We start from the raw sequence: 27,161 nt of genomic DNA, 5'->3' as shown, positions 1-27,161 counted from the left end.
CTAGATATCTCTACATCAAGAGCGCTCACTTCATCTCTTTCACTTTGATGTGTAAGCAGAAGGACATAGTTAGATACAGATGAGTGAAGGACGTTTAAAATAATATGGCAAACTTATTAAATATGCAATTTTTGAAAATGCAGCAAACAGCAGCTGAATGACTTTTAACTTTGGCCAACAGACATGTCAGAGCATGGCATGTTCATTGAGAAGAAGAGTCTTGATTGTAAGGACAAGGAACTTAAGAGAAATGAGCTGAAACAAGACCCACTACCTAATATGGTTCAAATTAGCTATGGTTGGATCTGTTTGTAGCACAACCAACACTAATGTCCTTACAAAAAAACTCCTTAGAGTGATCAGCATGAGCACATACAGGGATACCTAACTTGAACAATGCAAATATATCACCTCTCCTGTAATATGCATCAGGTACTGACATGATGTACTGCTTATTCTCACATCTATTTCTCTCTGGAGTGTATCCTTCATTTGCATTAAAATGAGTGCATGACATTTGTGTGTGACGGTGGGGGTGCAGACGTGGGCGTGCACAATTCACGATGCACACAGTGGTTTGCTATCGAGAAGGAATGAATTAAGTATGACTCCATAAAACTTATCTGCATGTGACAGCACACAGTATTGTGTGAGCTCCTGATCATAGCTGCACGAATGGGTCCCCTCCCCTCTCTACCTCATTGTCTGAATGTATTTGTGTACCTCAACCTTGGCACTTTGCTGAAAACACCAGGAGATGGCGCCCTTGCTCTACCGCCTGCTGGCTCTTCCTGAGGTTTTCAAGAACAAAGAACACACACACTGTGGCAGCCCTGAAATTAGGAAACACTAGCACATCAAAACCCGCTTAACTTGATTATATATAGAAGCATCACATGTGCTGTGTGACAATGATGGAGAAACTGTTCAACATATCACAGATGATCACGTGCCAGTGTCAATAAACATTTATTAATAATATCTGATGATGGAAGATCTCCGGACAAAGTCAATGCAGTAGAACCTGTGATCAGTGGTTTGACTAGAGTACTACTTGTACACTTTTTAAGAACAATATTCATGTATACTGAGTGACGGAGATAAAGCCATGATACCCACTGCAGTGATCTGGAGGAGGTGACAGATAGATATCAAATCGGATACAATTCTTGTTCCTGGGGATACAAGGAATGTTGTCGCAGAGTTTTACAGCATAATAAACTGGATTAAGAAGCACCCAGGTTCTGTAATTAAAAAACAAATATAACAAAACAGGCAAGCCTGAAACTGGAATGTACACCATATCTTATCATCAAGTGGATTATGTCATAGAATGCACGAAGAAAATAAAGGAATTGGAAAATTAAACCATATAAAGGAGTAGTTCTGGGAGTGTGACTGGATCTGCCAGTGGTACTCCTCACAGCTTTGAATAAAGAAGTGGAAAAGGGAAAAAGATCAGTGCCGTGAAGACTGGGCTGAACAGCGGCTCACTGGTAGACTGGTGCTCGGGTGACTCTATCGTAGAAGCGACCACTTGATCTGTTCTTTGGCAGACTGAAGAACCTGTGAAGAAAGACTTAGGTTAGACTGAGCAGATGATCCCCCCCCCCAAAAAAACAATTCAGAATGGCACCCAGGAGAGTCAAGCTGCACAAATTCTCACACACTCATAGATACAAGTTTCCTAAATATGTCTGATTTATTTATTTATTTTTAAATCAAGATTCAGTAATTCTTCCTATGAGAAAATAGTGTTGTTAAAATAAAATGAAAAACAAGAGGCATCTTGTTGAGGTAAAAGCAAAGAATTGGGGTGAAAAAAGTTGCATATACTTATTAAAAAAAAAACGAACAAAGAAGGATGAACTGGGGATGGAAATGAAGAGAAATATGAAAGGCCTAATTAATCATCTTAATTCATCGAATGAAAGCTGAATCATAACCATAAAGCATGGGGATTGGGGACAGCTATTAATCAAAGCCAGAGGAGGGATGGCGGTAGCCAGTCTCAGGCCTCTTAAATGACAACATTAATCATGAAGAGCTCACACACAAAAGCAGACTCCTGTGAGAAGTTAAGCTCAAGAGCCCTGTTAGCTACCTACTACTTTACCACAAAATAATTAGTTATCATGTACACTGTCATGTATGCAAGAGAAGGCAATGTATGACAACCGATAGGCCAGTGACAGAGTAGGGGTGGACAAGAGTGATGGTATAACAATTCCCTCGTATTCACATGTTCTGAAGTACTGCGTTTTAACAGTCGAAGCAGAGAGAAGATCAAGGCAGCACATTTTTTTTTATCTTACCTGGGTGACCGTCTGCTCTGTCAAAGGCACATCATCCCCCTGCAGAACATTTGTGACATTATGTTACAGCAGACACAACAAAATTAAAACTTTGCTAAATATTTCAGAGAGGAGATGAGCTTACTCTGAGAGCCACACGGTGCACAACTTGTTGCGGGTCACTCTCTAGGATCACCCTGCAGGAGGCAGCAAAGAGTCAGACCAACAGATAGTGAAACCAGAGAAAAGGAGGCGCTGCATTATTACTGCAGCCAGTTTAACATGAGAAGACTTGGCATCAAAGTTTCACTCTTCTCATTTCTTACTTACCCTCCGTCCACAATCTCATCCACTGCCAAGAAGAGTCCCTCCATATTCTCCAACAACGCCCTCCTCTCAACATTTTTCCTACAGAGATACAAATACATACTGTAAACGTCAAGCTTAACTTCTAAACATTAAGAGAGATTTGTAGAAGAAAAGGTTTTTGACATGAATAACAGCTGCCAAAACGTACCTCAACATCTGACTGAGCGAATCAAAAAGGCAATTTAGAACAGCCATGAGCATGAGCTGCAGAGAATAAAACAATTGATGAGAATCTGTTTGTGACTAATGATCTGCAATCAAGTGTCAGTATCATCTGGAAAAAAGTGACTTAAGAAAAAACCTGCATAATCACTTTTTAATGGTGCACAACGTTCATGCAAAACAATTTAATTTAAATTTAAAACAATTTAACAGTGTATTCTTATGTGGAGGCTCTAAGCTAAATAAGACATACATAGAGTGCAAAAAGAACACCGCATTTTATAAACGATAAAGATAAACAATTAAATTTAAAAAATACTGTTTATGTTATGTACTTGTTCTTCTTAAGATTAAACAATGTCTTTTTCCAGAGCCAGATAACATGTACAGTGTGTCACAAAGCTGAAGACACTTGACATGAATAATCTAAACAGAGAAGTAAAACTGCTGCCAACAGGAACAGATGAAATATTTGCTCGATAAATCATACCCAACACATTCAGTTTAACTGTTGTATTCTGTGGTTCAGACATTTGTATGGAAATGATATAAAGAGCAAAGTTTCTTATATGGAGCCACATCTCTTATATTATTTGGCTACATAAATTACACCACTGAGAAAACACGGAATGAAATGTGGAAGCACAAATTAAAAAAGGCATTCAAATTAAAATGCACAGCAGGCAACAAAAGGAATAAGTTATCTTCAAACCAAGCTTGGTGAGAAGTAAAAACAAACACAAATCACTACAAAATGTACACCACAGAATCAACAGTGTAAAATTAAGACTCATCATGAAGAAACTCAATACACTTGTTCAGGTATGTTTGCAATTTAATACTAATAAAAATAAAAAAAATACAAGATTGTAAAAATCAGGACTCAAAACTTGCTTCTTGCTCTCCTGTGACTGATGAAAATCAAAAAAAATAGATTTACCTCATTTTCATGTGAGCTTCCAATCACATAAAAGAAGAGGTCTATGTTGCTCTTGTAAACAACAGTAAGACCCTCGAGTAAAGCGATCTCACCTGAGGGCACAAACAAAACACACGTTATGTAATTGGACACTTAATAAGGAAAGCAAATAATGATGTTTGATATGAACACATCTTACTGTCTGTCCTGTGTGTTTTGTTGAATATGTTCTTCTCAAACGCCTTCTGTTCCTTCACTGTCGGGTATGTGTCATCATAATACTGCAGGCAAATTGAGAATGAAATTGTTATGACATTCAAACATGTGAATGAAAACTCACATCAACCTTTAAAGAGTTTGAATTAAGATTAGAAGATGAGCCTGGTGAGATTCTTTATTTTTTTCATACGCTCAACAAATCAAATAGGAGCACACACTTTCTGACTTCCCCAGCTGACCTCTAGACATGAACATATTTGAAATGGGTCACACTTAAAATATATAATTTTACTCAATCGACTAGGTACAGTTTTAACAAACAACGCTCAATTAGGAGCAAATGCTGCTTTTGTTCGAAACTTGATTCAGCTGTTTATCTGGTTTTTTATTGAGCACCTAAAGCTATTGTGTGGGACTTAATTGAAATAAACTACAGAGCCCATGATCGTGGGATTTAATAAGAATGAGCAGTGATGGGGGGGGGCAAGTAAATGGCTGATTTGGGGCTTTTTGTGAGATTTGACAACAACAAACATAAGGAGTATTGCCAGAATTAGTGGAAACAACCTTTTACACCAGTTTTCATAAATTTGCAGTCAGTGTAAACATGAGGCTTGTGTAAATCCCAGTAAATACGACCTTGTAACATACTATATACAGATCATTTCTAATAACTGTTGTTTGTCTTTGTTACTATTTACATAAGCAGCATTCAGCTAAAAAAAATCACCTGCCCTAAAACACAACCACAGGAACTATGACTCACTTAAACATACATTCATATAAATGCAACAATGAACGAGGTTGAAAAGTTAAGATTGAAGTTTATGTTATTGCTCAACTGTCTAACTCGTACCTTGGCGTAAAGCCTGTCTCCATCGTTGTCCAGAATCAGAACTGCTTTAACAGTGTATAAGGATGGTTCCTGTTAAAGGTGGCACAGAAAGATAATCCAGAATCACATGTTAGTAACATGAAGTTAACTGATCACTGATCAGTGCCCACAGTCAAACATATGGTGACATAACCTGGAAATAAACTGGTACAAACGACAGGCAGCGATGACATGACTACAACAAACACAACTGAACCGCTCTCCAATGACACACATGATGATTATCCATTTCAAAAGGAAGACATGACACTTCCACATCACCAATAAACGCACGTACACGGAGCTAGCTATCCCGAGGCTAACACGTTAGCCAACACTGCCAACAACCGTTAGCTCGACAGCTAAACTAGCATATTTAGCTGAGGAACACTTATCAACAAACTGGTCTAGTGAAGCGGTTATGAATAAAAACCTGGGTGAAACGCACACTGTGTTAAATAGATACAGGGGTAAGCATTACCAGTATGGGAGAATCCATCTTGTTAGCTTGGTTAGCAGTCCAGATAGCGAGCTACCAGAGGCCTACGTCATACGCACAGTCAATGAGGCTGTTTCTGATTGGCCGACAGGAACTGTTACGTAGTGCGTACAGGGCAAAGTGCAGAACTATCACTTCCGGGTAAGGAAAAAATAAAGTATTAATATTATTGTTGTTGTTATTATTTATTATAATAATTAAACTATCTATCTATCATCCACCTATCTATCTATCTATCTATCTATCTATCTATCTATCTATCTATCTATCTATCTATCTTTCTATCTATCTATCATCCATCTATCTATCTATCTATCTGTCTATCCATCTATCTATCTATCTATCTATCTATCTATCCAACTTAAGGAGCTTCATGGGTAAATAGCGTTGCAGCCAAATCCAAAACTATTGAAGTAAATGGTGACTGACACTGCCAGACTGATCTCATCACTGAGATTTTTCCAAACCCTGACAGAAAAGAACCCGTCACTTTTAGTCCGCAGGTGGAACTGTGGAATGGTGAATAGGGCCTTTTACTATCACCAAGGAATGTACCAAAGTACACAAATGAACCCACAGTACTTGATTTGATGTACTTTGTTACCATCCCCCACTGAGACTATCCCAACCCTATTGATTTATCACAAAGTAAAACAAAGATTGTTCTTTTTTGACATTCCCCACTAATGGTGACCACAGGGTCTCTGCCCTCCATTTGTTCCCTCTGTGAAAGGGTTGTTTCAGGGGAGAGTTTCCTTATGTAAAACAAGGGTCTAAGAAGAAAGAACGTTTATGTGCTGTACATATATTAAAGATCCTTTGCGATTTGTAATATTGGGCTACAATAACAAACTTAAGGCAGACAACTGAACTTCATTTTAGAGTTTAGAGTCTGCTAAGGAACGTGCAGTTCAACCATTGTGATGAATAATCATACATTTGGTGATTTACTGTAAGGTGGCTGCAGTTTCTTGTGTGGGGACTGCACGTCAACAAAGGATCTGTCATTTACGAGCCATCCCAGCTTTCTTTTACTCATCAACATCTTTTTTCAGGATCCTCCTACATTTAACCAACTCCAATTATCTTACTTCCCACTTCTGGGAAGCATTTGGAAACCCAGGCTGATGGGGATTTCCCTCTATCTCCCTCCATACAGTGACATCACGGTCTGACCTTACTGTAGGATTTTTTTTTTGAGTTTCACATTATACTGGAATATATACAGTTATGAAAAGAAACAGTCTGCAGCTATTAATTCAGTATGTGACAGTATGGCCAAGAGACACAAACTGTTTTGACATGCATTCATTACAGCACTGTAAGCGACTGTGAAATGTTGCAATACTACGCTATGTTTACACAATTCAGCCACTAAGATTTCAAAATTACCCCGACTGGAGAGGAAACAGTATACTGCGTTGGACGAGCTTGTACTCCGGGTCATCAGTTTCTCGGATGCAACTGTCATCATGCCACCTCATCTTAGATGTCCGACACGTCTATACCTTTCTATGTCTTCAAAAACAAATCACAGCGATGATGGCGGTGATGACTGGCAGAGCTGGTGGTGGTGATGAATGAATGTAGATGATGATTGAACATAAAAAAGTAGAAGCCTGTAACTTTGCTGAATGTGCACATACATGCAAAGTTCACATACTCCATAAACCTTCACAAATACATGAAATATGAAGAATAAACGGACTTTTTCAAAGCCTGATGTGATGAACCTGTGTAATATTTCCTGGTATTGATCCTCTGTTAAAGCTCAGCAATATGTTCTATTCGTGCCAGTTACTCTCAAAGATTAAAAGACTGAAAGTAATGAATACAAATAATAAATTACAAAGCAATAGATATTAATTATGTTATTAATTTCAACTTTTTAATCTTTGTGAGTAAGAGAGCACACAAAATGAAATGCAGTGTGAGAGCAGGGGCTGCTCTCCTCTCCCTGCAGCTAAAGCAGCAACCACAGCAGTTAGCAGTTCCCTTCCTCAGAAACAAGTGGTGCTTTTATCAGCGTTAAGCAGAACTTCCGTCAGCCAACATCCTTCTTCCCTCTCTGTGTCTGTATCACTAACCAGCCTGGATCTTTATTGTTATGGACACACAGGCCTAAATGCATATAAATTACCACCCATGCATGTACACGCAAACATTCACAGTCGATCAAAATAAGAATCTTCTTAATTTTCTTATTTGTGTCATATTTTCCAACAACAGTTGGATGTGAATGTAAGAATGTAAAAAACAAATGGACAAATACAAATGGTATTTAAAGAAGATACTCACACTGTTGTTGCAAAATGTCTTTATCTTAACATCTTGAGATAAGCGTTATTGAGACATTCAGAAGAATGATGGTGCATATTCAGGTTCCTCATTTGCTCTGTTTCAGGTGGTGATAATGCGTGACCATCATGGTTTTAGAAGGAACAGGGAGGGAAACGTTTCTAAATCACATGTCGGTCAAATTATTGTTCAGTATTCATAAATGTATTCCAGTTGAGTATCACTGTGTTTATGCATATGACTATTTTTATATGCATGTTATTTGATGTGTTGAATTTATTGTATTAAACATTTTAACAATCAAGTTTACAAGTAGTTAATCATTAATATGAGTATAAAAAATAATACTCCAACTGCACTCTCTATTTTTTCTTTCCTTTCCCAGAAACCAACTCCAAAATATCCCCTATTTTGAGACCACAACCCAACACACACACTCATTTTGTTTAGCAGTGAGGTGGTTTTTCCGCTCAAGTCTGATATAGCTTTCGGGATGTTAAGACAAAACCAAAGATGCCACACTCCTCCATCTTTAATGAACAAATGAAATGTCATGGAAACACCAAGATATATATATGAGGTGGGGAAGAAAAAAACATATTTTTGCCATTAATTTAAGATACGCTTAAAATCTAATGGTCATTAAGAGAATGTAAATGTGAGTCAACTGTGGGCAGTTCCAAGCCAGCACGTCTGGTCTATTTTTGAAGTGGCGTTGTTCGTGGTGCTGAGGTGCATGACAAGGAGAGACTGACACCCCGGAGAGGTCTAGGCAAGCTGCACAGCAGAGATGTCAAAGACTAATTGAGGCAAACAAACACAAACAGGGAACGTGGGCGTTGACCTGGGAACTGTGTCCAGATTGGAAACCGCTGTGGTCACAGTAATAACAGGGTGCTCTTTGGCACGCTGTGGCAGTGGTTGAGTCAGGGGCTGGGTGCTAGGAACTTGGGTTGGGAAGTCCCTTCTTTGATTCCTGGTAGACGTTCACCTTTCTTGACTCTGTCAGCCACCTACTTTTCCAACTTAGAACAATGGCAGAGAAAACATTTTGCTTTATGTCTCAGTGGGATGTGATATTGGATTGGGTCCGACAAATTCTTCCAGGTTCTCATGGCTTTTGAACACAGTGTTTTACTGAAAGTCTGGTTTTGGATATATATACATGTATTTTTTCACAATAAAAAAAAAGGTCAGCATTCAAAGCTAACATTCACTGAACATTAAATACGTCAAACTGACTTTAGGCCAACTGACATTCCTTATTTTTGGATAATTTGAATCACAACTGTAGGTTTCAGAATTAGCTTTACATTTTTCAGTGAGTCACATAGATGAGAAATGTTTTGAATACACTGTCTAAAAATATTCAACCCCCTACATTCGGATTCATTGCATAATAAATTTCAATGTGTGGATTTATACTTTGCATTTATTTATTCTAAAATTTGTGTTGCGTAAACTCCCATGCTGGCAATTTGTTTCGGTTTCCGAATAAGTGTTGACAATATTGATTTGCTCAATGCATTCCATTTGATTTGCAAGTCAAATACAGTATTAATGCAGGCCCGAACAAGCCTGAAAGGTTTATTTGCCCACTGTAATTCAAGGGAAGTAATTGTGACATCTACTCTAAGTTTTGCACTTGCAGGAAAAAGACATTTTATGCTATTTGAATCTGCTGCATACATTTGCAACCGTTTTATACGCATTATTTTACATTTCTGAAAATAGAGACAAAACAAAGCCATCGCAGGAATTCAGTTGTGACATGAGTTGTTCCACATAGCCAAACAAAGACAAATTTCTAAGCATCCACTCGTCAGTGTTATCTCACACATTGCTCAATGAAACAATAACTGCAATATCTTCACACTATCCACTGTAACTGTGTGAAGGCTGTTGCACAATAAGACAGACCTAACACATGGGCTTTTGTGAGTTGACTGTGCACAGTGTTTCACATCAGGGCAATGAGGGGATTTTTTTTGTGAGGGATTTTAATGGTCACTTGCTATGTAAGACACGCTCCCCTCCATTCTCCCCCTGCTCCTCTCTCTCCCTTGGTGGTTGCTCTGCCAGATAGAGGAACAATGTGGTCTTTCTTACCTGTCGGAGGGTGTACATTCCATCTCGACTAAACCAAGTCTCAATCCAGCCTCCAACCCGCCCCTGCTTGAACAGGGCCCTCACTGCTACGCTGGCTCTGACTCCAGGTGCTCCACATCACACTCCACATACCTTTTTGTTTTTGGGAGGATTTGAAAGGACACAGTTCTTGTACGGTTTGGCCCGGACAGAAACAAACCTCCAGCACACTCACTTTTAAGTCTTTAATCTAACTGTTTTGTATTTGTAATTTTTTCTGGATTGTTAACGTCTATCTACTTCACTGTAGACTGACAGAGTGACTGCCATGGTGTTTGCCAAACTGTTGGTTTGTGGTTTGTCATGTGGGGAAAAGGGAAATTTGGAGGTTGGGGTGTAAGTGTGCTATTAAGGATACATGAGTGCAAAAAACCCTGGTGTGGGTGCTTTACAGGAAGACTGTGTTTGTCTGCACTGAGCCATCCCATTTATGCCGGTGACTGTAAGAGTGGCAGAACAGTCAGAGGCAGACAGTTGAATGAGAGATAGAGCTGGAGAACTTGTGTGCTTTCATTTCTTGTGATCTTTTAGAAGTTATCAACAGCACAACACGTGTTAAAAAGAACTTATCTCCTTATGCTCTCACTCCACCAGGATTGTGCTTTATACCGTGCCTTTTTTTTTTTTTGCACTCATCACCTGTTGAAGACACAGAGAATGCCGCTCAGGTATGTTCACTCACATCGGTTACCTTACCTCTTCTCTTTCTGTTGCACGACCACAGGCACCGAATCTCTATAACTTTACCACTTCAATCAAATCTTTATTCCATGATGTTCATGTAAAACTTACTTCTCAGACACTGACATCACATCATCGTGTAACAAAGTGAACCTATTAAACAGCATATATTTGTGTGATAATGGTGCAAAAACTTCCTTTAGTTTAAGATCAAATTTCTATTGAAACACATTTTCACAAATTATTGTTTCAAAGACATAACTTTAATTTATGCAGACATTTTTTAACAACGTATTTATATAACCAAGTGAACCAGTGATCTTAGAGCTACAGTGAATTATGATTCATTACAGTAAAGGAAACAACCTTAAAAAAAAAACTTACCACCAACACGACACCGGTTACAGCAGGATGTAATAGTTATAACTGAATGTTTCAGAGCCTTTAAATAGGGCAAACTAATTCACATGTGTCAGGTGAGAGCAGATAATGTGCCACTGTGAGTAATCACCAGGATTATGGTAAATTAATTTAGCTATAAGAGAAACATTTAAGAAAAGTTAGTCTAAAAAAAGAGATAGCCATAGATAGGGAATGGATAGCATTATAGTATATATTATTGTGTGATACAATATGTTTTCTTGTTTGTTTTCAACATTTGACAGTTCAATTGAGTTGCTGAACATTAAAGTCTCATCAGAGGCTAAACTGTAATCTACAACACCTCAGTAGGACACAGCCTTTTAAATTGAAATTATTTATTTATTTATTTAAATAATAACCGTTGTCTAGAAGTGTGTTCAACAAGTACTAATTGAATTAACACAGAATGAGGAATAACACATGCAGATAATTAAAGTGTACATTGATTCCTCATCATTGTTACACTATGGGAAGCAATGTAAAAGATATTTGAGTATATGGGTATAAGTATATGTATATATAGATGGTTTTCCCTTGTATTTGTGCATACATTTGTGAAACTGTTAAATTCAGGCTAAAATTATTGAAAAAGTGCAACAAATACAAGTTACAAACAACATAATAGAAAAAAGGAGGTTATTTAAATGTGTATATGCTTTTGTCCATATAAGTGTTTGTAATATATATAAGAGATATAGTGTATATGTACAGTATGTCTTGGACAAGGCAAATTTACTTATTTTAATGAACTTCTGATTATCTTCATAAGTCTAAAAACATCTTAAACACTAAATGGAAAAGTAAGAAAAACTATAATACTGTATAGTTTAGGAGTAGTAGTAGTTTATGTGATGATCTCTGCAGATGTCTTAGCCATACACCAAATTTTCTGCAATAGCCATCAGGCCCCATTCTATCTTTTAGAGCACGCTGTTTTCCCGCAGATTGTCTTATCAGGGGTTGGCATTGCTGCACCCCGGGACAGCTGATGGGAGGAGTCAACTCAACTAAACTGAACCCTTCATGTGCTCCAAAAGAACTCACACAACACCCAAACAGTCATTCATATCCTCCAGCCTTGCAGACATGTAATGTGCTGTTATATTTGACATTGGAAGGGCTGTGACTTAACAGTTCACACTTAGCTTGTTTTAATGTTTTTTTTTTCCATTTATACTTCTTCTTTCTTGCACGGCAGCATAGAGGTCATAATAACCGGCTGTTTGGTGTCTCCACCAGGTTGTGTTTTTGCAGCAAGAGCCTGTCCTGAATGTGTTCAACAGCCAACTATGTTCTCCCACTGAGGAGAACCTGTGAGGTAGGTGAGGCAAGAAGTGGGACAACACAACACACAATCGCGCGTCACTCAAGACTTCGGAGTGAGATGTTTGATAGAAATTATTTTCTTGTCTATAACAAGACTCAAGCTGCTCCAGGGAGGGTGTGTGGAGGAGTGCCCACGCCGACAAATTTCCCTGGAGCCAGGCCTCATGGACCTCAGGACACAGAGATGGATGCAGCTTGGCAGGAACTGATGGCCATCTCAGAGCTGCAGGTAACTGGGAAAAACTGACACTATAAAGTATCACTGTGTAAAAAAATAGGATTCTTTTATTGCAGAATATTGAGAGATGTCAGAGTCAGAAACACTTTGAGGCTTAGGTGGAAATTGAGTTTCAATACAGTCACCTAAGCCACAAATATAAATGTATACTGACCAAAACAATGAGAAAGAGAAATGCAAAATATAATGACTATAACATAGACAGTTTGTTAAAATATGTGCATCAGATTACAATATTCTGTACAAAAGGTCACTGTGAGACAATGCAAAAAAAGCAAAAGCCAAAAAATATAGAAAAATGTTGCTTGTGCACATTCATACAAATTAGTGTGGTTGGAAGTTTACACTCACTTATCATGGACATATGGCATATTTGTGCATGTAAGAACTTCTATGCATGAAAGAATAATATATCAAATGTATTGTGCATTTTGGGTAATAGTGAATAAGTCAATATAATAGAAAATATTTTATCAGTTAATTTGATTAATTAGTTTAACTTTATTGTGAAAGGGGTTCAATTAAGTGTCATGTTGAATACAATACAACAGCTGTGGATCATAAATAAAAACAGTGAATACATACATACATACATCTCTATCAATTCACATGTGATGCTTTGTGTTGGAAAACTATTACACACTCTGGGGATATGGGCAACAATGGCCCATTTGAGTAATGGCAGGATGGAGAGATTGTGAGAGGGGAGCAAGTGCTGCATGATTCTGGCGGCCCCCTGCACCGCACAATAGCCATTTGTTTCCAGGTGAAACTTGATCACATCTATGAAAGCCCCTCATGGGCCTGGGGTGGCATGCTGAAGTGGGGTAAACTGTACTCTATGGCAAATTAGATTGTGTTAAATTCTTGGCTTCACTAATAAATATTAAGTATCTTCTATCATTTTGCTGTTCTTCTGTTGAAGTGACATTTATGTATGTCCATCAATCATAGCTAGCTGTGCTCCTTGTGTGTCTGTTGCAGGAGTTTGAAGTCCCTGCTGAAGGACCCTATGAAACAACACAGTACCCAACCATGGACACCATGGACCCTATGGCAGGGTACGGGATGGCCCCATCTCACTCCGAGCGTCCTCCCGCCTGTGAGCTCAGCTCTGCTGACACTTACAATGGATGTTACTCCGAAGACGTGCCCACGTGTCATCATCAAGGCAGCAACACAGGGGCAGTGTATGGACACTCTGAATATCAGCTCAATCAAAGAATGCACCCTGTCTCCTCTCAAGTATTTCCCTCACTCATGGCTCTTAGGGAACAGATGAACATGTCAGGTGATCGATACGGACAGAGGAGAGCAAACAATTGTTTGTCTCAGGGTCCGAGTCGGCACATGCAGTGGACTACACACGGACAAAGTTCACACATTCTTCCAACTGATGATCTGGAGTCAGACTCAGGTCTGTCTCTGGGTTCCAGTCCACCTTTGGCCTCCCCTGATAATCCTGTCAGTGCTGTTCCAGGTTACCGGAGTGTAGACATAGGCATTACATACAGTGATGGTGCACCTGAGAATGCCAGAAGAGCACAACTCCATTGCTCAGTCAACTACCAGGGACAGTCATATTTACACTCAGGTGCACATCAGTCCAATTTCTCACCCCAGAACATTTTATCTCATACACAACCTGATACAGCAACCCTGCGACAAATAAAGCATCAGAGCCAGGCTGCTGTTCTGAATGACATGTACTCTGAATCTGGAGTATCCAGCAGAGGGAGCTCACAACTGAACATATACACAAAGCCACAAGGAAGCAGCTCCACGACTGCACCGCTGAGCAGGGACGAGCGGCGGGCATTGGCTCTGAAGATTCCTTTCCCCATGGAGAAGATCATCAATCTCCCTGTAGACGACTTCAATGAGCTCCTGACACATTTCACCTTGACAGACACCCAAATGGCACTGGTCAGGGACATCAGGAGGCGGGGGAAGAACAAGGTGGCGGCTCAGAATTGCAGGAAGAGGAAGCTTGAAAGTATAATTCACCTTGAACAAGAGCTGAATGAGCTGCAGGCCCAGCGAGAGCACCTGGCGCAGGAGAGACTGGAGTTCCAGCACAGCCTGACCTTCATTAAATGCCGCCTCACAGACCTCTATGCTGAAGTTTTCACTCACTTGCGAGACGAAGACGGACAACCATACTCGATAGATGAATACTCCCTGCAACAGACACCTGATGGTAAAATTTACCTGGTACCTCACACAACTAAGGGAGGACAGCGCTGAAGAACCGGTTCTTGAGTTTCATTATTTATACCCGAGTGTGCCAATTAAAACCACTTCATCTGACTGGAAGATGAATTCATTCAGTTACAGTTCTGTATAAACCTTTAAATGTATAACTTGCCATAGATACAACAGGACACTTCATATTAAAATGGACTGAAACCAGACTTTTTTTTTCAAATAATTTATTTTTAAAAAAGTTTAAAAAAGACACTGCACAGCAGTTAAAAATAGTTTTTAAAAAATCTTCAGCACCAGCATGATTGTTTAAGAAAACCTGTGGAGGGGAGAAACAAATGATCAGGTTTTATTGTAGCAAAAGGTGAAACTTTGTTGTGCAGTTTGTTTTTGTACCTTATTGAGCGAAAGTCACTGAAAAAGAAATCAGGACTTGGGGACCATGTGTGGAGTTCACCTAGAAAGCAGAAACACCAAATAAGTAAAATGCAGTCTTTCAAAAAAATGTTTATTTTATTATTAGCATGCAATTTGTTGCAGGACCTCAATGCAAAGTTTAAGAGGCCAATTTTACCATTCAGTGGTGTCATAATAAAATTTTGCACAATTGTTACGTAATTACTGGGCTACACAACTTACTACCAGCTACATGACAAAAACATTACTATCAGTAGTTGAGAAGTCTGGTCTTACCTACAGAGAGCACTTAAGCCTTTTGGTAGCTGCTGCCTGCTAGCTGTTCTCACTCTCCCCTGCTTCAATGATCCTGGCGATGGCTTTGCTACTTCTCTCCCTCAGCTGGCTTCCATGGCTAGCCTCAAAGACTTTGCATGTAAGCTAGCAGCCTCCAGGTGATCTTTGCAGAACTCAGTCTGTACCATGTGATGGACTCTTTCTGAAGATTGCGGCTTCTCATTCCTCAACCCGTGACGCATTTGTAGTCATGTATTGACTATTGATTCATGGTGAATTGTGCAGTTCTTGAAGATCTCACAAAAATGACTCACAGTATGCAAATATGACCCCTCCCTTTCCCAATGCACTGAAGAGGCTAACAAGACTGTTTTGTAAAAAACAACTGAAAGTTGGTTTATTTCAGCTTGACTTGATGCAGTTACAAATAAAACCAGACGCAAAGAAAAATCTACATAAAACCTCATTGGAATGCTTGCTTTCCAGACACATCTTGATGAAAAGAAAAAACAAATCTTTAAATGAAGACCCTCCATGATACATCTACTGTACATCTCTTGCAGCAGGTGTAACCTGCCACAAATGTTTGGCTGAGCAGATTTAGGAGGTAAACCTGCAGCTGCCCTGTCACTTCGCTTGCTCTCCTCTCCTTGCTCTCCTCTCCTAAGTACTCAGTCCTGTTGAACAATATGGAACAACATTGTTAACCGTGTACTGACTTTGTATGACCTGAGATCCAGAGTGATTTTTTAATAGTTATCTGCACTTAACCATTCCCTGCGACTACAAACTCTGGTTTTATGATACAAATTATACTGAGCAGGAATGCCCTTTATGTCCTTACCAGTTCACTTTAAAATCGTCCTTGACGGCCATATCCACCACCGTTTGAGCCACCTCCGTAGCCACCTGAAAGCAAGACAACATATGTTTTACACACGCAATGCTGAATTACGGCATCAATCAGGTAATTTACTTTCCATCTCCAAACTTACCAAAATTCCTGCCACCACTGCCGCCTCCAAAGTTGTTCTTCATTGGTCCAAAGTTGGACGCCTGGGGATCGTAGTGGCCCATGTTGTAGTTGCCACCACCACCGCCTCCTCCACCACCACCGCAGTTGCCATAGCCATTGCTCTCATATCCATTTCCTCCGTAGCCTCCACTGCCGCCGCCACCGCCACCCTGGTTGTAGCCTTGGTTGTAGCCACGGTTGCCGCCATTGTTATATCCACCAGGACCGCTAGGACCATCTCCGTAGCCTGCATCATAAATAACTTTTGAGTACACTGTAAAATTTCCGTTGCAAAAACTCTTAATACCTGAGAAAAATGCCTGCTTACCACCATCGCCTCCATTGCAATTGTAAGGGCTGTCTCCGTATCTACCCCCCCTACCACCTGAAATCAAACCACACAAAGTTATGTTTTAGACAGAACGGTACAGTTCAAAATAGAAAAGGGAAATTTCAATGTCAATGAAATCTTACCCTGATTAAAGCCCCTGTCATACTCATACGGCCTTCCACCACTGCCGCGACCTAAAAAGGAAAAATAAACCCATTACTCTGCAGCTTTCACTGTCACTGTATATTAAGATCAGGGGGTCACTGAAGAAAGGTGCTCGTACCCCTCATACCCATGCCTGCTGTCTGCATTTCCTGCTTTGTAAGGGCCTTCCTCACTTCACAGTTGTGACTGTTCACGGTGTGATACTTCTGGACTGTGAGACAAGAGAACCGATTTAATAGCCAATAAAGACAATTACTGAAATTTGGCACAACATGCAACAACAAACATTTCTACTCACTGACAATCCTGTCGACTGAATCGTGGTCATCAAAAGTGACAAAGGCAAAGCCCCTCTTTTTTCCAGTAGCGCGATCAGTCATGATATCAATGACCTCGATCTTGCCAAACTGCTGGAAGTAATCACGTAGGTGACACTCCTCCGTATCTTCCTTGATGCCTCCAACAAAGATTTTCTTTACCGTCACATGAGCACCTGGTCGGTTTGAATCCTGTGAAAAACATTTGATGATTTGACTGTGCCCATCTACCTGTACATGGAAGACATATTCACTTGTTCATTGTGCAGAGACGCATACCTCTCTAGATACGGCTCGTTTAGGCTCCACCACACGTCCATCAACCTTGTGAGGGCGATCATTCATGGCGTCATCAACTTCTTGCACCGATGAGTATGTGACAAATCCAAAGCCCCTGGATCGCTTGGTGTTGGGGTCCCTCATGACCTGAAGAAGTTAGTATAGTATCATAGACCTAGCTAAAGGGTGCATATACAGCAGTCATACAATGATAATTAGGTAATGAGCTTCAAAATGGTGTTGACATAAAACTGTGCAGCGTGCGGACACACCTCCTCACCTGAGCATAACCATTATCAGCTCAACCATATGCAAACCATTAACATCTAAACCTCTGTTGGTGTCTAATTATTACCCACTGTAGGGTGGTGGATGTATTGAACTGTGGAGCTAGAATTGACTCATGTGCCAGTTCTATCACAAATTGATTATATAAAAAGAAACGAATATATACAACCACAAAGCACGTTGTCTGTCTGCATAGATCATTCCCTCAATGGCAGAAAGAGTAGATGACACGCAAGTGCTTGCTGTCTGGAAATAAAAGCCACTGAAATTCTAAACCGTGATCACAATGGTTGAAGCTCTGACTACTTACCACACAGTCTGTGAGGCTCCCCCATTTCTCAAAATGAGCTCGCAGACTTTCGTCTGTGGTCTCGAAGCTCAAACCCCCGATAAACAGCTTGCGGAGCTGCTCCGGCTCACGTGGGACCTGGCCAATGGACAAAGGACATTAACATCAGGCTACATTCAACCATACACAAAGGAAGCATTGTACATTATATCTGTAATCACCGGGTTCACATCGCGCAATTTGAGCATCAATGAAGTTGCAATGATTTATTAATCCAACCCTGCGTCACATATCAAACATCAGGATGGAAGAGGGAGACGACGTCGCCGCCATTACCGTTAGCAGTCGGCTCGGATTATTTATTCCCTTTAATTTGCTTTGCACCAACCATTTACGGCAAATGTGACATAATGAAGCAGCTGCTCCCTGTTTACAAACTGAGGGTAGAAGCGTTGGGCGAACATCAAAAATCTGCGCAGGAATAACGGCGTGAACAATAGGACACGAGGCCCAGCTGCTACAAAATGGCGGCGGTACAAGGCTAGCAAACAGCGGCTGCTGAAGAACGCGCAGGCTGCACAACGTGTTTACACATATGCGTCTACCTGCGTACTTTGCAACACGCGACCTACAAAACAAACAGACGGTGCGGCCGGGTTGGAATACTCACATCTTTCGACATGTTGCGTCTTGATACTGTGAAGCTCCCTGTGAACGACCCGATGGAGGAGATCTGCGTCAGGCGAGATCAGCGGCCGCTCAGCAGTACAATAAGTAGTGAAAGCTTACACCCCTGTCGCGCTCTGATTGGCCCGTGATTCCCGCTGCAGTCTGTCGTCCGCCGCAATTGCTGCCTGATTGGACCGAGATCAATCAATCAACAGCAGCGTCCAATGAACAGAGCCACCGCCAGACACGTAGCGACGATGGGTGTCGCGTGTGACAGAGCATCTCTCAGGTGCCGCCAGGTCGATCAACACTGCTCGGTGTTATCACAGTGAACGCGTGCATTTAAAAAAAATAAAGTGTGAAAGAATATATCTCCGATCCTGGATGATTCTGACTTATGGTTGGATTTCACGTGCAGTACACAAACTCGCTCACAATAACATTTGCACTTCGTGTACGTGGACATAATTGCAGATATGTTATTATTATGATATCTGACTCTTGGAGAATTGAGTTATGGTCGCGCTGGAAGCATAAAGTGTGTGTACATGTAGGTCATCAGCTGACCGAGGGGCGGGTACGTTCATTGTGCGTCTTAAACGCGCGCTTTTTACGCACAGACAAGCGCACTACACCTCTATGAGAAGCAGGCTAGATGCTAAGTTAGCTGCAGCGTTGGCCTCACAGACTACAGTCCGCTGAAAGACACACGCCATCGTTTGCGGATTCTCGGCTTAACCCGGCGGTCCACACATCCACAGGGTGCGAGGTCTTTCACACACAAGAGCAGCGCCGCGATACTGCGACTGTTTGTGTAAGTGTGCGTTTGTTTCATACCAAAGTTAGCTCGATGGAGCGTTAGCTTGCCGGCTAGTGCTAGCAAGGTTGCTTTTCATAGCTAGCGGGTAGCTAGTTGCTTAGCTATAACAACACATCGTATCTTCTTGCTTGTGTGTAGTCACTACTAGGTTTTCTGGTAACTCTGTGTAATATTAAGTGTTTAAGTGAGTTGCTAGTCACAGAAAAGGGTTTCTCTGGTTAACTAATAAAGCATGTTTCCATTTAGTCGGTGCATGTAGCAGTTTGGATAAACGACAATGAAACGATGCCTGTGGTGGGAATAGGATCGTCTCTAGTTTAGCAAAGCAGTGCTGGCTTACGTTAAAACTCACCGACCTGTAACTACTATTCATTTATCTTATTTACGTTGCTTGTTCAGAATATATCCGCTGGCCATCAGCCTACATGCTCTTTATCGTTAGCTTCACTGTGATCTCTTCTCGCACAGGGTAAATACCTTTGGCCTGCACCAGCCTAGTGTTCAACAACAACAACAAACCTCGCAATGGGCAAAAAGTCTCGCGAAGAGGACTCCTCATCCTCGGATGAGGAAGAATATGTTGTGGAGAAGGTGCTGGACAGGAGGGTGGTCAAGGGCAGAGTTGAGTTCTTCTTGAAGTGGAAAGGATACTCAGAGTAAGTGTTATGTTAACACAATGCTAACAGCATCTGCTCAAGCTCCAAAGCAGTTTGGAGCAACATCATCAACACTGCTGGACTGCAGATGAAGTTAGATAACACAAATGTGACATTTAGGAACCCATTTTTTGATAAAACTGAATTTAAACTTTGGTTCTCGACTTAGCACAAAACACAAATATAGGAACATATCACCTATGGCTGTGAGAAATTGTAACCAACAGTTTCACTATTTTATTCGCCATTTTATCTTTTAATAAGATAGAAGATTAGCTAGATTAATTGTAACATTAAGTCGCATTAACCGGGAAATTGGTTTCGGGTTACTGTTATGCTACTGTAAAAGCCAGGAAAAGAAGAGAATACAGAAGTTACAAGATAAATTTAAATGTTATGAACAATTGAATTGATGTCAAGTTTCACATTAATTTTGATATTTGATTTCATATTGATTAGGTTATCGATCTCTCTTCAGTGCCATTGATTAAGATGTCTGGCTGTACTGACACTGACTTGCTGCACTGTGATCTTCCTCAGGAAGCACAACACGTGGGAGCCAGAGAAGAATCTAGATTGCCCGGAGCTTATTTCAGAATTCATGAAGACCTACAAGAAAAGCAGCAGCAGCGGCGGCGGAAGCTCCACACCAAGCAGCGGGGCCAGCAAATCAAGCATGGGCTCCTTGGGACGGACCAAAGACTCCAGCAGCTCGAAAAAGAGAAGCTCAGATGACGACGAGGAAGGTGGAAGTAAAGCCAAAAAGAAAAAGGAGGTGAGGAATATGTTGTATCTGGGTTATGTCTTGAATTTAAAACGTATGTACATGCAGTAAATAACTGTCAACTTTAGATGAATACATTAGGAAACTTTTTCTGGTTCAAACTAAATTTACAGTGTACAGGATATCGTTAAGTAAATATAGATAATTTGCATGTGTGAGATGCAAGGGTAGTGCCATCTTTGAAGAGAAAAAAACTTTTACTCCTACATATTTGAACAGCTTTCCTTGTATTACTTAGACCTTGACATATCAACCCATTTTTGTTCTGAGAGATTTACAGTCTTTGTTCTTTTGAAAAATAATTCTTAATTACATTTTCTTAAATAAATCAAACAAGTTGGAAAAAAAGGCAGAATTTTGTAAGAATTGTGAGTGCATTAATTTGCTGCTACATGCAAACATAATGAGTCTACAATGTTAGTTATTATATTGTGTTTTTATTATGTGTGTGTGTGTGTACTACATAAATGGTTTTCTGCACGGTCTTGCAGGAAGACATTCTAGTTGCTCGTGGCTTTGAAAGAGGACTTGAGCCTGAGAAGATCATTGGAGCAACTGACTCCTGTGGGGACCTAATGTTTCTTATGAAGTGGTAGGTTTTGTTGATAAATTCCTCAAAGGACAATTGTATGTTGATTTTAAATGTGAATAAATGTCAGATACCACAAACATGTGGAACAAGCTTAGGTTTAGTGAAACTTGTTTGAAAACTCTTGTGGTTTCTGGGTGTAAACCTCTGGTACTGTGGGTGCAACCCTCAGCAGTTTGTAATACTTTTCTTTTCAACCTGAATGGCACGATTCTTTGAAACTGCAGATCTCAATGAGCCACATTGCGACTGGCAAATTGCTCATTAGCACCACAATAGCCTACTTGTCCATTAATTAACAAGCAGTACACATCAAAACAAAACTGTAATTGCATTTTGCTAATAGTTCAGTGTAAATTGAACCTTTTTTTTACTGTGCTAATTAAAATGTGAACCTCAAGATGCAAATTTTTTTTTCGAACCTCACCAAGCCCTAGAGAAACTGAACTGAGCCCAACCTGAACTTGGCAATCATTCAGTTTTTTTCTGTCGGAACCTGAACAGATTTTGCTGCTCTTTATCTCTTGCAGGAAAGACTCTGATGAGGCTGATCTTGTGCTCGCCAAGGAGGCCAATCAAAAGTGCCCACAGATCGTCATAGCCTTCTATGAGGAGCGTCTCACCTGGCATGAAGACAGTGACAAGAAGGAGAAGGACGCTGTCAGTGCGTGAGGGTACCCCCTTAGGAGGAAAGGGGACCTCCTCCACGGCAGGGACAAGCTTGATTCAGACATTTTTCACAACCAAACCTCCCACCCTTCCTCTTTACCATGTCCAACAACAGAGCACAAGGGGCCCAGACTGCTGAGAAGAATCCATCAGACAGGAGAAGAAGCTGAAAGGATGGATGATATGCTACTGGGGAGGGTTTTTGCTGTTCTGTCTTTGTATTCTTAACCCTCTTTTTTTAATGTCTTATCACATTTTTAGTGCTTACAGGATAAGTCAGAAAGATATTTTGCATCCACGTGTGCAGGTGGTCATCTGTTCAAAATCAGAATATCATTTTGGAACCAGGGTTAGGACAAGCTGCGTAAGCTATGAGCTTGTCCTGAGGTGGGTACACAAACCCCATCCTAATGTAAGCAGTGCAGTGTTTTCTTTTAAAGAACCCAATGTTAATGAGAACCTAGAATTTGATATTCAGGAAGCCACCACAGCAGCATTTTCCTCACTGCATAATCACTTCCTTTTTTAGAACTTTTTATCTCTTGTAGATTTCTCAGTTTGTCCTGTCTGCTGGGAAATAACAATACGGTTTGCAAACTTACTGAGGACGCCGGCCAATTCATATCTTTATAATGTAGTGATGATACCCTCGTTAAACCTTTTTTAAAATGTAATTTTTTTTTTTATCTCTTGTGATTTCCAAGTTTTAACATGTGAACGTTGTGTTGTTTTTTAATTTCTTTATGCTACCACCATTTAAAGGAAAGGACAATAAAATGATTTTACTGAGTTTTGTACTATTTTATTTTATTTTATTTTTTAACCCCTGTTTTTAACAGAAGTGTTATATTTGAACCAGTCTCATTTACACAGGTTAGACAATCTTCACTTTCTCTCAATTGAACTAAACCAGCGTTAACACCAGCCATTGAGCTCTGCCACCTTGTGGCTAAAGGATGATGTTTTGGACTGTGAGACCAATCTATGCTGAAAACCCTGTAGTTAGTCTCCCATTGATAGATGTACATTTTGAACAGTGTAAAATATGACATGAATTGGAGTGCCCTTAAATAATTTGGTCATGATTATTTCAAGCATTAAAACCAGTCCCTGGTTGGGTTATTCATATCCTGGATTTAGTTGTGACAAGTAACTTGGTTATGCTTCATATTTTTCTGTGACAATGTTGGCAAATTGAGCTAGAACTTATACACAAGCTGGATATTGATTTTTTTTTTTCCCAATGTAGATCTGTTTTCCAACTTGAACTCTGAGGACCAAGATTTAGTTTCTACAGGTGACATTTGCTGTTGTTTTTTTTCAAAGCTATATTAGACAGTGACTGGAGGTTGTGACCTTCTCCCGTTCACATACAGAAGTTAAATCACTTGAGTTTATGTTTCTATTGTTATTTCCCTTTATTAAAAATGATTTTGTCCTTTTACCCCCCCTCTGGCTTTCTCACTTTATTCCTGGGGCAATTTTTTTCAAGTAGACTATTACTTGTGTGAATTAAATGTTAAAAGTATGTGTACAGTAGTATTCTTAAATAAACATTTTCAGTGTTAAAGTAAATGGCAGTTGGATTTTATTTTATGATGTGACTGGAACTTGAGACCTAGACCGCAGGGATGAGATATATTGTTTTGGATGAAACAAGAGTATTAAATAAACCACAATAAAACATAGCTTAACATTATGATGTTTCCTAATAACAGGTGGGGAAAAGAACTGTCCTGGGGAAATAATAAAAAAGACCTCAAGTCTCAAATATGAGACTGAAGCTGTTTGATGTGGTCTCTGTCAAAATAAGACTTTATAAACTCTGTCAAGGAGGCTGTGTTTGCTTGTTTGTAAGCCACATTGCACATAAAGTACTTGACAGATTACCATTACATTTGGTGGAAGGATGCAGTATGGGTTAGGGGAGAATCCAATAAATGATGGTGGGATCCCAGATTTTTTTTTTCACTTTCTGTACCATTGTGAGATTTTTCAACATTGTCCTTTAAATTCTACAGGAATGATTCATGGTTTTGGGTGAAAACAAAGCCATGTTTAGGGGACTGATATTAATGAATGTGTGAACGTGGGTGCAGGTCCAAATAAAAATACTGATATATTGCATTTAAATGGGTTTTCACATGGGATCTGTGGGGCCTTGGTGGAGGTATTTGCTCTCCTGAGTGCACTCTTCCAGTTTAAAGTGTTTTCCTTGTTGAAGAAGAGCACCAGCTGCTCTCACCCAGCAGATGGCACTGTTAAATAACACCGGTGTAAAAGTCAACTGTTTTATGCAAGTCATTCACAATTCAAACACCTAACATTGCTCATTATAACTACATCACATGAATTCATCTTTTTGATCCATCTATTATGAGTCTTTTCAGATGTGCATGTTTTTTTGTAATGTCCACTGAATGACATCACATCTGCTGAAGCCACTTGCAAACTCATGTGACTCAGTTTTTAAACTCGCATAGATTTATTTTTAATTCGAATGCAGTGTATAGTGCAGTAAATAGAGGTACCACACACAGTATGGTATGCTAAGGCAACCTACAACTAATTATTCAGTCATTTAAAAAAATAAGTGGAAGCATCACAAAGCTTTAATGACAAATAGAATACACAGACTGTTTAATGCTGCAGCATGTGAGGAAAAGCAATTTCTCCTCTATTCTAAACTGACTCAAGAAAAGAGAAGAAGGATTGACAAGCACACCAACTAATATCCATCAAAGCTGAACTTTGATGTGTGAGGAGTGTCTATTTGGTCACAATTTGTCCACCACATGACAAATATGGGACATTTGTTATTAATGAAAGATTTGAGGTGTTTGCTATAATAAAGAAAATATATGTGGACGTGGAAGAGTAGTGTCTCAACTGCGGGGGAACAACTGCAACATTAGTAATAAACTACCAGTGAAGCTTGAGTCTAATCCTTGCTCTTCTCTCACCACCCTCTTTTTCTTTCTTGCTGCCTTTTATAGTGACTCTCTTGCTCTGTCCAATGCACACACGCACACACACACACACACGCACAAAGTGCTGCTCGGCTACATCTAAAGTGATGGAATTTTCCTAGCAAAAAGGCTTTTACACTCCAAATGGAATGCAAAGGTCACTAGTAAATTTCCAGCCCCTGGGACCATTAAGCTGGGCAAAGGGAGCGAGCAGCAGGCTGTTTTATGGAGCCTGGAGCTGTCTGCTGACAAACCCAGGCCAGAAGGTTTGGTTGGGAAAGCCACAGTGGTGCTCATGGGAGCGCTGGCTGTGATGTGTTTGTGGCAAATACAGATGTAGAGACAGTTCTGCTGCCTGGTCAACAGAATCTTCATTGATGCCAAACAACTAAAATGAGGACAATCAGATTGGAGCATTTTTCTAGAAATGGCTGTCGTGGAGTCAGGGTCAATAGGGAACAATCTGTGACTCAGGTTTCAGCTTTTCTTGATGCACTCTTACCTTTGAATTAAACAATTTATTTGATTTAATCTGCAGGATTTCAAACAGAGGAACCAACACTGTTTTTTTTTTTACCTTGGTCTGTCTTGCAAAGTCTGTACACTAGTTTTAGTGTACAGTTATTTATTTATTTATTCAAAGCAGCCTCCCTGCACTTCAAACACACTCCATTCTATACCAGCAACTTCTAGTGCAAATGAGTTCCAGTGGGTATTGGCCCACAGCAGAGGTGGGTCGTCTTGCAACACATTACACCAAATGAGTGTCAGGGGAGCTACTGTGCAGCTGTGCTAAGGGAAGGCACTGCCACAGCGGGCCTCATCAGTGTAACACAGCTTGTTCAAGGATACCACTAAAAACAACAAACAACTAAGTGTGCACTCATACGGATAACACCAACACACCGCAGAGTACAATACACACCACTACCTCATATGTAAGGGGGGGGGAAATAGAGGTTGGTTTTTGGTTTCAGAAAAACTGTGAAAAATCTGTTCGACTGCTGTAAATCATGAGTATCACAGAGGCCGGTGTAATTTGATGTGGCCTTCCTCGTGCTGTGATCATGTAGGCACAGCTGCCAAACAGCTGTGTCTCCATCTCCTTGTTGGGACCAGATGAAAAGGTCTGCAGTGATGACTGGCGCATCATCTCTCAGCGCAGGGCACTGATCTGTGTGAAGGTGATTGCGATGTGATGCTCTAATTTGGGTGGCTATCACACTTAATGTGCAGTAAAGCGCCATAGACAAAGCTTCTTCTTGCTAAATGCCCCCCCCCCCCCCTCTCATACTGCACCATGGCTCTCACCGCCAACACTCTGCTGGCTGTGTTTCCCCTTCACCCCTCCACCACCACCACCACCACTCCTCCCTCCATCTCCTCTCCCCACCAGGGGAAAGAGTTATAGCTGCCATAAAAGGCAGGTAATGCATTGTTAACTAATTCTGTCTGCTCAGAGCTGATATATCCTCTGCTCTAAATCTCTGTGCTTCCAATAAAATGCAAATGCTAATGCTTGCCCTCCATGAGCTGATATCATTTTTAACAGGCCAGAGGTAAATGCAGGAGAAGGGTGGGGTGAGCCAGGGGTAGTCTGTGGCACGATGGGACTCTGAGCCTTTATGGTACATTCTGTCGGAAACCTGCAGAAATGATCCCCACACCATCGGCCAAAGCTACACACGTGTGTACACATGGCCGGTGGTATGGCTGCAGCTGTGCCTTTTCAACGAGCTCGCGCTGGATGTATATGTAGTTAACCCATGATAGTTTAAAGCTAGTCTTTGTGATTGAGAATCCAGCACTGCATGGAAGTGTTGCATACAGCACTTAGTCACCATCAAATAACAGAGGCCAATTTGCCTGCGGATGCAATGCATCATTTTCCCATGTTAATAGTAGTGTCATACTTCGTGTAACCTTGGGCTTCTAAATATTGATCCACTTCTAGATTTTCAATTATCCTGTGC

The 27,161-nt window shown here is 40.4% G+C and overlaps 4 protein-coding genes across 6 annotated transcripts; 2 read left to right on the top strand and 2 right to left on the bottom strand.

Annotated features, from left to right (window-relative positions):
- Positions 1 to 953: 953 nt before the first annotated feature.
- copz1 (COPI coat complex subunit zeta 1) lies at positions 954 to 5,466 on the bottom strand. The gene is made up of 9 exons (XM_020095862.2): positions 5,319 to 5,466; positions 4,820 to 4,888; positions 3,944 to 4,025; positions 3,766 to 3,857; positions 2,812 to 2,867; positions 2,625 to 2,702; positions 2,440 to 2,491; positions 2,316 to 2,354; positions 954 to 1,566 (listed from the first exon to the last, which is right to left on the bottom strand). The coding sequence occupies exons 1-9, from the start codon at positions 5,334 to 5,336 to the stop codon at positions 1,519 to 1,521; spliced, it is 534 nt and encodes a 177-aa protein (XP_019951421.1). The 5' UTR covers positions 5,337 to 5,466; the 3' UTR covers positions 954 to 1,518.
- Positions 5,467 to 10,156: 4,690 nt separating this feature from the next.
- nfe2 (nuclear factor, erythroid 2) lies at positions 10,157 to 15,273 on the top strand. 2 transcript variants are annotated; one of them, XM_020096126.2, is made up of 4 exons: positions 10,157 to 10,450; positions 12,126 to 12,204; positions 12,307 to 12,441; positions 13,435 to 15,273. In XM_020096126.2, the coding sequence occupies exons 2-4, from the start codon at positions 12,157 to 12,159 to the stop codon at positions 14,695 to 14,697; spliced, it is 1,446 nt and encodes a 481-aa protein (XP_019951685.1). In that variant the 5' UTR covers positions 10,157 to 10,450; positions 12,126 to 12,156; the 3' UTR covers positions 14,698 to 15,273. The 2 variants fall into 2 exon arrangements, with proteins under 2 accessions (XP_019951685.1, XP_019951686.1); XM_020096127.2 differs by lacking the exon at positions 10,157 to 10,450 and having other exon boundaries at positions 11,897 to 12,204.
- Positions 15,274 to 15,718: 445 nt separating this feature from the next.
- On the bottom strand, positions 15,719 to 18,843 carry hnrnpa1b (heterogeneous nuclear ribonucleoprotein A1b). 2 transcript variants are annotated; one of them, XM_020096128.2, is made up of 10 exons: positions 18,703 to 18,843; positions 18,054 to 18,170; positions 17,456 to 17,602; positions 17,158 to 17,368; positions 16,978 to 17,070; positions 16,838 to 16,888; positions 16,692 to 16,748; positions 16,344 to 16,610; positions 16,193 to 16,257; positions 15,719 to 16,025 (listed from the first exon to the last, which is right to left on the bottom strand). In XM_020096128.2, the coding sequence occupies exons 1-9, from the start codon at positions 18,712 to 18,714 to the stop codon at positions 16,202 to 16,204; spliced, it is 1,011 nt and encodes a 336-aa protein (XP_019951687.1). In that variant the 5' UTR covers positions 18,715 to 18,843; the 3' UTR covers positions 15,719 to 16,025; positions 16,193 to 16,201. The 2 variants fall into 2 exon arrangements, with proteins under 2 accessions (XP_019951687.1, XP_019951688.1); XM_020096129.2 differs by having other exon boundaries at positions 16,987 to 17,070.
- Positions 18,844 to 19,033: 190 nt separating this feature from the next.
- Positions 19,034 to 23,663, top strand: cbx5 (chromobox homolog 5 (HP1 alpha homolog, Drosophila)). The gene is made up of 5 exons (XM_020096130.2): positions 19,034 to 19,515; positions 19,990 to 20,177; positions 20,718 to 20,952; positions 21,453 to 21,553; positions 22,081 to 23,663. The coding sequence occupies exons 2-5, from the start codon at positions 20,047 to 20,049 to the stop codon at positions 22,220 to 22,222; spliced, it is 609 nt and encodes a 202-aa protein (XP_019951689.1). The 5' UTR covers positions 19,034 to 19,515; positions 19,990 to 20,046; the 3' UTR covers positions 22,223 to 23,663.
- The last annotated feature ends 3,498 nt before the right edge of the window (positions 23,664 to 27,161 follow it).

Source organism: Paralichthys olivaceus, chromosome 6, assembly GCF_024713975.1.
Source record: "Paralichthys olivaceus isolate ysfri-2021 chromosome 6, ASM2471397v2, whole genome shotgun sequence".
In the NCBI taxonomy this organism is placed as follows: domain Eukaryota; kingdom Metazoa; phylum Chordata; class Actinopteri; order Pleuronectiformes; family Paralichthyidae; genus Paralichthys; species Paralichthys olivaceus.
This window is presented reverse-complemented; position numbering and strand designations above follow the sequence as displayed.